Source organism: Pavona decussata, unplaced genomic scaffold (assembly GCF_977016875.1).
Source record: "Pavona decussata unplaced genomic scaffold, jaPavDecu1.1 SCAFFOLD_43, whole genome shotgun sequence".
NCBI lineage: Eukaryota > Metazoa > Cnidaria > Anthozoa > Scleractinia > Agariciidae > Pavona > Pavona decussata.
Genome location: NW_028145465.1, coordinates 99,837 through 112,883, shown reverse-complemented (window position 1 = coordinate 112,883; position 13,047 = coordinate 99,837). Strand labels below are relative to the sequence as shown.

Genomic DNA, 13,047 nt, shown 5'->3' with positions numbered 1-13,047 from the left:
AAAACTATACATAATTTAATGGGTTTCTCCAAAAAAGTAAAATTGTTCGAGTAGGCGTTCATTACCGTAATCTCATTTCCGTTCCTAAAGACAGAATACCATGATTAGCTAAATCTAAGGTTTCCTCAATTTTGGAGTGGCAATACCCTTCTTTATCCATTTATGTGTCAATTGCTATAAGGATATGGCTGCCTTGGGCTACTGCGCATACGTTCTGCGCATCTCGGCATGGTCCAATAAACTCGGATTTCTTTCATGAGGACGATACCTTTTAAAACAAATATTATTCTGACTATTCGAGGAAAGACGATATTAGCTGGAAACTAAAAAGACAAAATTAGAAATAACAACGCAATTTTCGGAGTTATTTAAGCTTCAATTTGGAGAAAAAAACTCGGATTTCTTTCATGAGGACGATACCTTTTAAAACAAATATTATTCTGACTATTCGAGGAAAGACGATATTAGCTGGAAACTAAAAAGACAAAATTAGAAATAACAACGCAATTTTCGGAGTTATTTAAGCTTCAATTTGGAGAAAAGTGCCATATAATGCTGTGTATTATACATCTTCTAAGAATTCTTATTGCTTAAATATCCCTGTAAAATGCGTGGTTATCCGCAAAATTTCTTTTTGGATTACAATAACCCTTACTAAGATCTGCTATTTCCACATAGTCATATCCTGTGTAAAAATACCTCGGTATTAGTAGACAAAGTCCTTAATTCACATTCTTTTTAATACATGTACATGATGACCTTGTGATAATTTTTCCTAGGTGTCCGGATTCGTCAGGTTCGTACTTTGTCCATTGTTGTATTTATACATAGATGTTTTTCTATTCCGCAAGAGTTTTGTTCACGTATGATTGAGAAACATTTCTAGCTACAGTATCAGTAGAATCAGTCGCCGTTAGTCGTCAACAACAGTGAAAAGTAAAACTTATCAAATGTTACTAAGTAGCATGGAAATTTCCGTTTTGTATTGAAATTTGCAACTAGACCGATCATATCTTTTTGTCTTCTATGGCGGATTCTAACCTTCTTCAGGGGCTGAAGAAGCTTTTTGCTTTTGCAGCCCCTGAAGAAGGTTAGTATTGTCCAACCGAAATATTGGGCAATAACATTATTTAAGCTGTTCGATCAGTATTACATTTAATTTTACGTTCTGTGAACGTTAATCGACCACATCATTCGTGAAAAATTCCTAAAGTTTCATGGCTTTTGCTCGAATATTGTAAAGTTATTCAGGTTCAAAGTCGCCGCGGGTACAATAATCCCCCCCCCCCCCCCTCCCGAACTTTTAAAATGAAAAAAAAAATCACTTTTCTTACAGTAACTTTTGTGTTTTAGCTCATGTTAGGGTTCTTTTATTGATTTTGAAAACTTTCGTTCAATTTCGGTGCTTTCTTAAATTTTTGTAAAAATGCACAAATTCAAGATGGTAGATCCAAGATTGCGGTTACCAAGATTGCCTCCTCATGCGTAATTACCACGCCATGTGACGTCTAAACTTGGCGAACCCCAAAGGAAACATCTTTAGACGGACTATCTGTCCTCCGACTCTTCCTGTCATATCTTTTATCCTTACAAATTTATGGAGGGGGGAAGGTGGAATCCCCCTCCCCGCTACCCGGTCCAAAAAGACGAAAAAAAAGCCTGGCCCAAATAGGGTAAAGCCCCGGTATATGGGAGGTGGGAGGGCTTTTTTTGTTGTTTTATCCACCGGGAAAAGAGCCCTTACGAACCGAACTGGGGAAGTGAGTTCTTAGAAGTCAGTTTTTCTCAACCAATCGCAACCCGGCTACCGCATCAGTGGAGTCATCACAGCATGAGACTTGCTACGAGCTCGTGTTAGTCGTGTCACAAATAGCACAATGAAGTAATTCCTAGAGGAACCCGTTTGCCCACAACAATTGCATGTTTTGTCAGTGTGAGCTGTTGTTTCCCTTGGTTAAAAAGACGGATGGAATTAGGACCTCTTATAAAGGATGATAGGATAATCTCTGAATGGAGAGGATAGAGGGCTTATCATGATCACTAACTACCAGGAGAGGATTCTTACTTTACCCATAGTACCGTTACTTTAATATGATTGGTATTTCCCTCCCGTAAGATAATTGCGTTTTAGAGAAGCTTTGAGGATTACAGTTCTTTTTCGAGTGAAGAGGGTCACCTTCGTATCAGCACCATTGGCCAAGAACCCCGGAATGACCATGAAAATCTAAAAAAGTTGGCAACGTATTTTATTTTTTAAAAAGCGGGTGGAGCAGGAAAGACTCTCTCTCTCTCTGCCTGTCAAGCAACTCACTGCTGAAATATTTTTTTTTTATGCCTGTGAACACTAAATCAGTTAACAAGGTCTTCCATACACTCAAAAGCGACGAAAGACCAAGGGATTGAAACTTGAATTTAACAAAAGATAACAAAATGCGGCACAGAAATGAAGCTTGAAATGCAGCTAAATTGTATTATTCACTTAGCAGGAACACTCCTGTAAAACGTTTTAAAAAAATGCTAGATCAGTAAGAGAAGTTAATATGAATGACTCACCGTCAAGAACTGCTATGAACTTCCTCTCGTCGCTTCCATATTTGCTTCTTGCTCGGCATGTGAAGTTTCCCTCCTCCTTTATCCGGATGCGTGCAGTGTTTGTTTTATTTACCAGAGTTGTTGAGTTTCTTATCACCGCCATGTATATGGGAAGAGTTCCGTTAGCTGTACACACGAGTGCGACGTGTGGATGCAATCGCACAACAGGTGCTGGCGACACCACCTTTGGTGAGACTAAAACAAGCATAATAAAATCACTGAACAGTGCAACAGTTCTCATTAATGACTCAGTTAATACTGACAATAAATTGAAAGAAGAGTAACAAAGGAAGGAAGTCGTCTTGGAGAGAAAAAAGTAATCTAGATGTAACAACTAGATACAGTAGGTCAAATAAACAATAGCCGCAAAAGATTTCAATGGCGCTGAGCAAAGTCTGGTTGTCGCAAAGTTCTTAGGAGTGCATTTTTTGTCTAGCCCCTTATATTTCGCGTTAATTGTCTGCAAGTGCTGAAGCAGCTTCCCAGCTGTTTCTCAGACGGAATTTCCCATGCTACTTCGTGCTGTTGTAAAGTTAACAATGATGACATGATATTTGAAACAAGTTTAAGTAAGTACCTGCCGTTTTATTTATTATTATTTGTTATAATTTAAATGTCTGTGATGTCTTCAGCTATTATGTTCTTACCTGGTGAACCAGTGGTGAAGGATAACCGAAATCGTCTTCTTACATAATAACCAGAGAGGAATGTTATTACTGCTTGGCCTCCAGATACAGAAACAGACTTTCCAGTCATCTTCCCACAGTACACGCCGAGAGACTCTTTCTTCTCATTAGTAATCTTCAAATAGTCATAACTGCAAGGAAAATAATTTTTCCAATGACGAAGAGTAATGTGGCGGAATCGGAAAAAAAATTCTTTAGCTGTGACCAATAGATCACTTCCTCTAGAGACGGTCCCATCTTTCGATATGTGAGCCTATTGAAACATTTTTTTTTATCTTTCGCGTGTTCCGTGACACTTTCACACGTTTAATAAGAAGGGCTTGCTGGTACTCTCTTCCACTGCCCATTGTGTTTTTTTTTTTTTTGTTTGTTTTTTCACTCAAGTGTGTTATTTCTTGCTTGCTATCTTTTCTTTTCCAACAGACAATCAAGGAATCCGGAATCAGGCTTCTTCTGCTAGGATAACTAAAATATGAGACACGCTGCTTAAAGAGAAAAAACGTCTAACAGCTGGTCTCTTCTTTTGTTTGTTTGATTTTTGTTTTTTTCAATTCTGTTTTAAACAGAAAATCCGCGAAGAAAAAGCAGCCTTTAATACCCCTTCAATGGGACTGGACAAAGAAATAGCACCATCATTTCGTAAATTCACTAAATTATCCCCTAAATAACTGGGTGAGATATGACGACACGTTCAAATTTAAATGTTATTCATTAAAATGTGGCGCTTAACTTGTCTGACATATAAATTAAACAATTACAGTCTCCACTTCACAAAATTCAGATCTATTCAAATCGAATTAAATAAATAAATGCCGTGAAGATTTTTCTTTTTTATATTTGGTCCTTGATTGGAAGAAAATTTCCACAAGGCCTTGTATATAGTCTGTTTTTGTACATAATCATGTCTCACTAATTATAACGTTATTTCCAGGACAACATAATTTTAACATACCCGCATGATCCATGCAACCCGGGCTGCACGTCAAAATCTTGAAAGTTAATAATCAACGCCATGTCATCTGGGATAGGAACCGAAGATTTACAGGCCATATTCTTTGAGTATTTCCTTGGATATCCAGGACTTGTAAGCGTGTTATTAATAACTGGGCCACAATCTATTAAAGGCGAAAGGGAAATTCAATAAATAAAAATAAAACACTGAAGTACATAGATAACTGGCTATCTTCGGTGAAAAAACTCTGTGACATGGTTTCTTTGTTTTCTACCTTTTTGTCTCACAAACTATTGTTGTACCAGATTTCATACCTTTTGTTTGCCATATTTTTTAAAACCTGCAAGACCTACAAGTGACTTTTAGGTTTTTACACCGAGTATCGTCCAGGTCACCACGAACACAAATATCACAACCGGAAAATCTTTATGGATGTTAAAGCAGTATGGCTCTCAAGTTAGTTGATATGTTTTCATAAATAAAAGTTACTGTTGTAAACGCGTACTTTTCTAGTGATCTTCGTAAAGAATAATAAACCAGTACAAATTCCAAAATAGGCCACTTTCTCTACAGAAGAAAAGCTATATAAAATTTCACAGTTTTCCCTCAAAAGATAAAATTTTTCAAGTAGGCGTTAATTACCGTAATCTCATTTCATTCCCTAAAGACAAAATACCATGATTAGCTAAAGTAAAGGCGCTACTGTGCATACGCTCTGCGCATCTCGGCATGGTCCGATAAACTCGATTTCTTTAGGACGGTGCCTCTTTAAAAAAATATATTTCTGACTATTCGGGGAAAGGAGATCTTAGCAAAGGTTACTGGAAACTAAAAAGACAAAATTAGAAATAACCACGCAATTTTTGGATATGATAAAGCTTCAATTTGGAGGAAAATGCCATACGTTGCTGTGTATTATACAGTTTTAAGAATTATCATCGTTTAAAAATTGCTGAAAAACGCGTGGCTATCCCCAGAATTTATTTTGGATTCTAATAACCCTTACTAAGATCTGCTATTCCCACATAGTCATATCCTGTGCAAAAATACCTCGGTATTAGGAGACAACGTCCTTAATTCACGTTCTTTTTGATACATGTACATGATAACGTTGCGATAATTTTCACCCAGCTGTCTGGATTCCTCGTGTTCGTACTTTGACCATTGTTGCACGTATACATAGATATTGTTTTTCTATTCCGCAAGAATTATACTAACGTTTGATCAAAAAAACATTTTTAGCTAGAGTATCAGTACAATTCAGTCGCCGTTAGTCGTCAACAACATTAAAAAGTATAAATTATCAAATGTTACTTATAGTGGCATGGAAATTTCAGGTTTTCTTTTGAAATTCACAACTGGACTGGGATTTTCTTTTTGCCTTCTTGGGCCGAGGAGGGGGTGGATTGTTCCCATCCTTTATACCTGGCGTGATTGTTGGTGGTGGCAAGGTCGTTGATGTAAAAGAAAGAGAGAACCATGTAAGTTATATATTTTTAGCGTATTTCTAGGATACAAAACCTCAAGTCTTTCATGTCATCACTTGAGTTTTAAAAATGAGCTAAATCTTTTTTTCTCATTGCTCACCTGTCTTTCTCTTCTATTCTTCGCCGTGGGATTAGTATATCTTTGACCAGTTAAATAGATAGTCACTGGACAAGCACCAAAATTTGCTGAGCTTAACCAGTTCTTTAAAGCTGGAACAGTCTTTAAACAACAAACAGTCCAGAGGCACTAACCCCTCCCCCCCCCCCCCCCCCGCAGCACCACATCAGAGATACAACTATTACTCACCTATATTGCTACCGCAGTATCGCAAGGAACACGCAGGAGGCTTTTGTAACTCGTACACGTAATAAACACCGCAGTTTCGAATCTTAATGTTGTTTTTCCACAAACAGCAGTTGCTGGACCAGTGATAGCAAACTCGACGTGTCACTACACCTTCCAGAAGCGTTGGGTGTTTGCCGTTAAGCCAACCTGGAGCATAAGTACCGCAGCGTCTCATGGGAACACATTTCTCTGGAATCTGGTCACCACTAGCCCCAGTCATACGATACCAGCCTGGTGACACGATGTTATCCGGTGCTCTTCCGTCGCATTTGACACTGCTTTGATCTGAGTTACTCTGTACACGGTCAGCTTGATTAAGTGCCTTATAGGTCTCACATTCAGTTGCCTCTCCTACAAAGACACAGAATCGCAAGTGCTTGGTATTAGAGATTAATCACTTTAATTTCAGCACAAACAATTTTAGATAATTATCGTCTGTTAAGAAATTCAACACATTGAAGCTGGGACAGTTTTCGGAGGAGTCGTTGAAAAAGATCTACCAAAAAGGTTTGTTGATCTATTAAGAGGTTACTCGGAACCTGGACTGAGCTATTGTCCTTAGCAATACACCACCATTCATTGAATGCGCATGCTCTAGTTCACTTGTGCTGTCATCTAAGAAAAAAGGTAACTCGAAAAAATACTTTGTAGCAATAAATCTGTCACCTTCATGTTACTAATACTTAAAGTCAAAAATAGAAACATTAAGTGCCAAAACATATGTGGCCTTCAACAATTGTCAAAAATGCAATAATGAATATTTGTGGAATAATGATATACACAAAACCTTAACCTTGTGCCATTTAGTTAAACTAAATAACACTTGCAAAATTGGTCTCGGGAAGCCCTGTGCGTTTCTAAAGCAACAGAAATTCATACTCACCGCAGTAACGAAACCAACATCCAGGCGGCTTTTTCAGCTCGTAGACGTAAAAAGCTCCGCAGTTTTTCACTCTGATGTTGTTCTTCCAGTTACAGCAGCTGCTTGACCAGTGATAACAAACTTGGCGAGTCACTATACCTTCCGCCACGGTAGGATGATTTCCATTGAGCCATCCTGGAGCATGCGTACCACAGCGATTCTTCAGTGGGCATGAGGTTGGCATCTTGTTACCAGCACCAGCAGTGAAGCGATACCAACCTGGGTTGATATCATTCTTGTCACATTTTAGTGGGCTTTGAGCAGTGTTTCCCACAAGACGACTGGGCGAATTGAGGAGCTTGTAACTGCTGCATGGGTCAAATGCTATAATGGAACAGTGTTCGGTGTACGAGAAGTAATGAAAAATGCTACAAGGTTAATAAACGCAAAGAAACTACAGAGAAAGACTATGAGAAAGCGCGTGCTTTAAAAGAAGGCGGATGAAGGATCTTTCTTCATTTGCTACGAAGTTTTATCGGAGTGACAAACCATAGATTTGTCACTCTTTTTCATGCTCTGAGCAGTGTTTCCCACAAGACGGTTAGTAGAATTGAGTAACTTGTAATTTTCACTTAGGCATGGGTCCAAGGCTGAGGAACAACAAACGTTAAAGGTCAAAATGTGGGAAAGGAATGATTGAAAATGCTGCGAGTTGGTCTGGCATTAGCACAACTTTCATCATATCTGCTTGCTCATTTTTTCGTTCATATTTGGCTTGCCGATAATCGCTGTTTATAAACTCGGAGTCCTTTTTTTATTGATCGGTTTCTCCTCTTTGCGTTATAAATTTTCGCCCCAAAGCTGGTTTCTGAAAATGAGTTAAAGGAAAGGACATGGAATTTGCATTGTCCGCTTTGGTTTGTGTTCCTTAGTTCGTTTTTGTGTAAGCGTAGTATGCACTTATATTTATTATCTTGCCAAATATTTCTTTTATGAAATAGATTGCAAACAGCAAAAGCTCTGATTGGCTAAATAGGTTATCTCATGGTGTTACAATTCTTAAAAACCCCTCCATTTACGTACCTCGTTGCCTAGTTACGCGGTTGATACGAAGTGCGTTTTGTCTCCGGCTTCCGCGACTGGTCAATTCCTCTTGCTTTTTTTTTTTTTTCAAATTTGTTTTACTCAATTCTCATTTGCGGCTATAAAGAGACCGCTTCAGTTGTTTATAACCAAAAGTTGTTGTTCTGGTACAGATTTGTACTCGGAAATTTTAAGCTGAAAAAATATAGCGGAGTAAGAAAGGTTAAAATGATCCGCTCACGTGTTTCAGTTCTTTCTACGACCGCAAGAACTTTGTGACAGATTCATCTTGTTGACAACGATGAAGTGAGTGCTTTACAGCTCAGCTCCCAGTGAATCTGGGAATCTGGCGTTAAGTGAAGGAGAAGCTGTTTTCCTTAAACGCAAGCGTAGTTTGTAATGCAAAAATAAAAATAAAAAAAATAATAAAGTAATAGGAAGCAAAAAGGTGGTCAAATAAACACACTTTTCATCATCACTCTTTTTATTTTCGTCGTAAAGCAAAACGCAGCTTAGATTTCTACAAAAGTGTTTAGAAACGGCCGCATGTCACAGGAAATTCTAGACAAAAGGTAAGCCACTCTGTTTTTTGTTTATTTTTCTGTCTTGGGTCACGTGACGTTGTATGCAGTCTAATGACGTCAACAACTATATATGCGATACCTACACTTAATGAGTATTGAACAAATTTGGTCAAATGTCAGCAAACCGTGTGTTGAGTTACAGCAATCTAATTTTTCCTTAGCAACCGTTCCCAACTGATACGTCAATGGGCACTTTTTCTTTTTCTTTTGAGTAATTTTACTGAAAAAAAAGGAACTTCTGTTCGAAAAACCATCACTTAGTCGAGCACAATAATACCAGTGATGTAAAATGGCACAGAAAATGCTTGTAATGGTCACAAAGATACTAAAAGTAATGATAATTTAAATCATTACAATAATTTACAAAGTTATTAGCGTTTCATTGACTAGTAGTAGTAGTAGTAGTAGTAGTAGTAGTAGTAGTAGTAGTAGTAGTAGTAGTAGTAGTAGTAGTAGTAGTGGTAGTAGTGGTAGTAGTAGTAGTAGTAGTAGTAGTAGTAGTAGTAGTAGTAGTAGTAGTAGTAGTAGTAGTAGTAGTAGTAGTACTAGTAGTAGTAGTAGTAGTAGTAGTGGTAGTAGTAGTAGTAGTAGTAGTAGTAGTAGTAGTAGTAGTAGTAGTAGTAGTAGTAGTAGTAGTAGTAGTAGTACTAGTAGTGGTAGTAGTAGTAGTAGTAGTAGTAGTAGTAGTAGTAGTAGTAGTAGTAGTAGTAGTAGTAGTAGTAGTAGTACTAGTAGTGGTAGTAGTAGTACTAGTAGTAGTAGTAGTGGTAGTAGTGGTAGTAGTAGTAGTAGTAGTAGTAGTAGTAGTAGTAGTAGTAGTAGTAGTAGTAGTAGTAGTAGTACTAGTAGTGGTAGTAGTAGTAGTAGTAGTAGTAGTAGTAGTAGTAGTAGTAGTAGTAGTAGTAGTAGTAGTAGTAGTAGTAGTAGTAGTAGTAGTAGTAGTAGTAGTAGTAGTAGTAGTAGTAGTAGTAGTAGTACTAGTAGTAGTAGTAGTAGTAGTAGTAGTAGTGTTACCTACAGACTACTACTACGAAGGCGACCCTCTTTACTCGAAAAAGAATGGTAATCCTCAAATTTTCTCTTGAACGCGATTATTTCACACGAGGAAAATACCAATCATATTAAAGTTACGGCGCTATGGGTGAAGTAAAAATCCTCCCTTAGCAGGAAGTGATCATAATAAGCGTTCTACCCTCTCCATGCAGAGATCATCCCATCATCCTTTATAAGAGGTCCCAATACCATCGGTCTTATCAACCAAGAGAAGGGAAACAACAGCTCATACTGACAAAAATATGATTTTTGGAGGCAAACGGGTTCCTCTAGGAATTACTTCATTGTGTTATTTGTAATACGACTAACACGAGCTCGTAGCAAGTCTCGCGCTGTGATGGCTCCACTGATGCGGTAGCCACGTTGCGATTGGTTGAGAAGGGCTGACTTCAAAGAACTCGTCACCCCAGTTCGTCTCGTAGGGGCACTTTTCTCGGTGGATAAAACAACCGGGAAAGCAATCCTCCTAGCATCCCATTTTATCATATACCGGGGTGTAAGCCTATTTAGGCGAGGCTTTTTTTTTGTCTTCTTGGACCGGAAGGCGGGAAGGGCGTTTCCACATCCCTTCCCCCATCTCCATAACTTTGTAAGTATAAAAGCTATGACAGGAACACTTGTTTCCTATGAAGTCCGCGACGTTTTCGTGGTAATTACGCATGATTGCCAAATGGAGACAGTCTTGGATCTACCATTTTGAACTTGTGCATTTTCCCAAAAATTAAAGAAAGCACCGAAATTGAACGAAAAGTATTCAAAACCTAAAATGAATTTGAAAGCTCGTTTTTAGTTTTGAACTTGGATTCTCTGTTATAACTGTTCAAAGAGGATTTCCAGGGCGAAAGGACCTCAAGCAGCCAAACACTAATTGCTAGAGATAGTAAAACAATAGACTTACTGGTTCACTTCACGCATTAAGAAAATGCAATTATGATGACTTTAAAAAGCTCCATTTTTTTTTACAAAGCCAATAACCTTTTCCCTGCGCTTTGTTTAAAATTTGATGTGAGCATGTTCACCATAGCTATTTATACCCGGGCCTGTCTTCCTCTCATTTTATCTGTAAAGGACTTTGCATTTGATTTTAAACATTCTACGGCCGGAAGTTTTTGCGACGGGAACCGTTACTCGAGAGATCGGAACAACTTCGAGTCAGTAAGGTGGTTGGGCATTTTAAAAAAAGTCTAAATCTTTTTAATGTATCAAAAGTGTTAGCCAGTCCATTCATCAAACTACTTCCTCTAATCTAGTTTACTCTCTTCAAAGGCTGCTTTTTTAGTAATACTGGCGACAGTATGAATAAATCCAGCATATCTCTTTTACCCGTGATTTGCAAAGCAGAAAATGGTGCTACCACAAGCGTAACGTTTTTTCGGCTTTGCTCAGACAAAACATTTTTGCTTTAATTCTTTGCTATGCCATGATTCAAAGCTGTATGTTTTGGAAGGTAGAAGCATAAAGCATCTAACGTAAGTTTTCAGCCTCGTTTTTTACGCAGTGGCGGTGAGCTTTGCTGAGCCCAGTAAAACCGAGCTCTCCAAGAAAGGTAAGATATATCTTGGAACCTTCACTCTGCAAAGCAACATCACCCCCTTGTGCAAATATCTCCGCAGAGCTCGTTGTTATGAATTCTAGGGGTGTGAGTCTAAAATTCTGCTTTGTCGATAAAAAATCAAGTGGATAGTTTGTTTAAAGGCAACGTCCAAAACTGCTCTTTTTCACAACAGTTTAAAAGGTGTAACAAATTAATTAATTGATTGGCTACTAAACATTCGGAGCGCTTGATTCCAGTTTGGTGTAAAAGAAATTTACAATCATCACAAACTGCTGACTGTGTCTCGTGTAGTCTTCCTTGCTTTTCTGTTGTTTTACCATAATTGAAGGTTTATCTATGTGACATTCAGTAGTTCCAATTCACCGGTAATGTTACGTTTTCGTTTGCATATTCGCTGTCCCCCCCCCCCCCCCCCCTCCCCGGAAGAATTTGTGTTTTAAATTCCGTTGATGTAAAGTTGATCTTTTACGAAATCAGTCACGTGGTGCCTTGCCTAATGGAATTGGAACCGAATAAATGCAACTCATATTATTCGAGTAGTTGTTTGGATATCCAGGACTTGAAAGCGAGTTGTTTACCACTGAACCACATTCTGTTAAAGACAAAAGTATTTAATCAACGTGAAGCGCGCAGCTCTACACAAACAAGCAGATATAATTACTGAACAGAATATTATGACATTGATAAAGACATACTGTACAGCTTATCATAAGTGATAATTGAGTACATTTTACATATTACATGGCAATAAGGCTTGTAACACCACGATTATACGTGTATAATAAAACTGGAACAAGGAAAACAAATATGAAGTGAACTTACCTTGGCTTGCGAGAACGCCGTTCTTGTTCCAAAAAAGCACAAATAGCAAGGTTAGCATTGCCATACTGGAGAAGTGTTTATACACCATCGTGGTTGCTCAAATTACTGATCTTTACTGGAGTAATGACTCCTAAGGGTAAACAGAATCAATTGGTCAAATAAAGCAAGTTATTAAAAATACTGCCCTAGATTACATAACTGCCTTATTTTGGCAAAGACAAATCTGTTAATCTACCTCACTAATCTCAAGTGACGATCTGAAGTAATTTATATTTATTGACTGTTCATAACGTATGACAGAAAAACAATGTCGCCAACTATTGTCAGCGTGTTAACCAAAACGACGATACAAATAATCTCCTGTCTGTAAAAAAGCAACATCTTAACCATTAAACTTTCCCTTACGCCGCACTCAAAAAACAAGGTTAAACAATAGCCGGTAATGATCACAAGAATTGATAGATTATTCCCACGTAAAGCGCACTCATCCACTACTAAGAAATCAACTATAAAATACATAAAATTAAGTCCCACGCATCAAACTGAGGTGAGCCAGTTGTTTTCTTAATATTTATAAGCGTAGGAGGATAAACGTTTAACTGACAGCTACTGTGTGTTATGCAAGTTTTATTTCTGGCAATGACAACGTTTGATGACGCAATGTTGACCTGCTTATTTTTTACAATAGATTTACAGCTGATTTTGTCAATTCATTGGCCATGCGCTTGCTCTTAGATGTGAGGATAATTTATATTTCACATTTTTGGCATCCCAATTTTGAATCTTTTCCATAGGACATTTATGGATACCTTTTCTGACATTTTAGTTTAATTTTTAAAAGATTTAGTGTTTTAAAGAAGATGCAAAGGAACAGGTGAGTTTTGGCTAAGGAGTTATCTGAACGAATAATGGTATGATTGATTGTTCAAGTGACATGAATCCTGTCATTACGATATTTATATTGGCTTATGTATAATTTCTTTCACGTTAAAATATATGTATACTTTTTGAAAAAAAAAAAGTTT

The 13,047-nt window shown here is 37.8% G+C and overlaps 1 protein-coding gene across 1 annotated transcript in view; it reads right to left on the bottom strand.

The window, feature by feature from the left end:
• The window catches only part of LOC146482798 (uncharacterized), a 123,737-nt gene extending 111,491 nt beyond the window's left edge, over positions 1 to 12,246 (bottom strand). The window contains exons 1-6 of the mRNA XM_085106703.1: positions 12,023 to 12,246; positions 6,947 to 7,309; positions 6,025 to 6,414; positions 4,231 to 4,393; positions 3,240 to 3,409; positions 2,554 to 2,787 (exon numbers count right to left, since the gene is read on the bottom strand). Of these exons, the coding sequence (XP_084962829.1) occupies positions 2,554 to 2,787; positions 3,240 to 3,409; positions 4,231 to 4,393; positions 6,025 to 6,414; positions 6,947 to 7,309; positions 12,023 to 12,110 (1,408 nt within the window). The 5' untranslated portion in view covers positions 12,111 to 12,246. The remainder of the gene's footprint in view (positions 1 to 2,553; positions 2,788 to 3,239; positions 3,410 to 4,230; positions 4,394 to 6,024; positions 6,415 to 6,946; positions 7,310 to 12,022) is intronic.
• Positions 12,247 to 13,047: the final 801 nt, after the last annotated feature.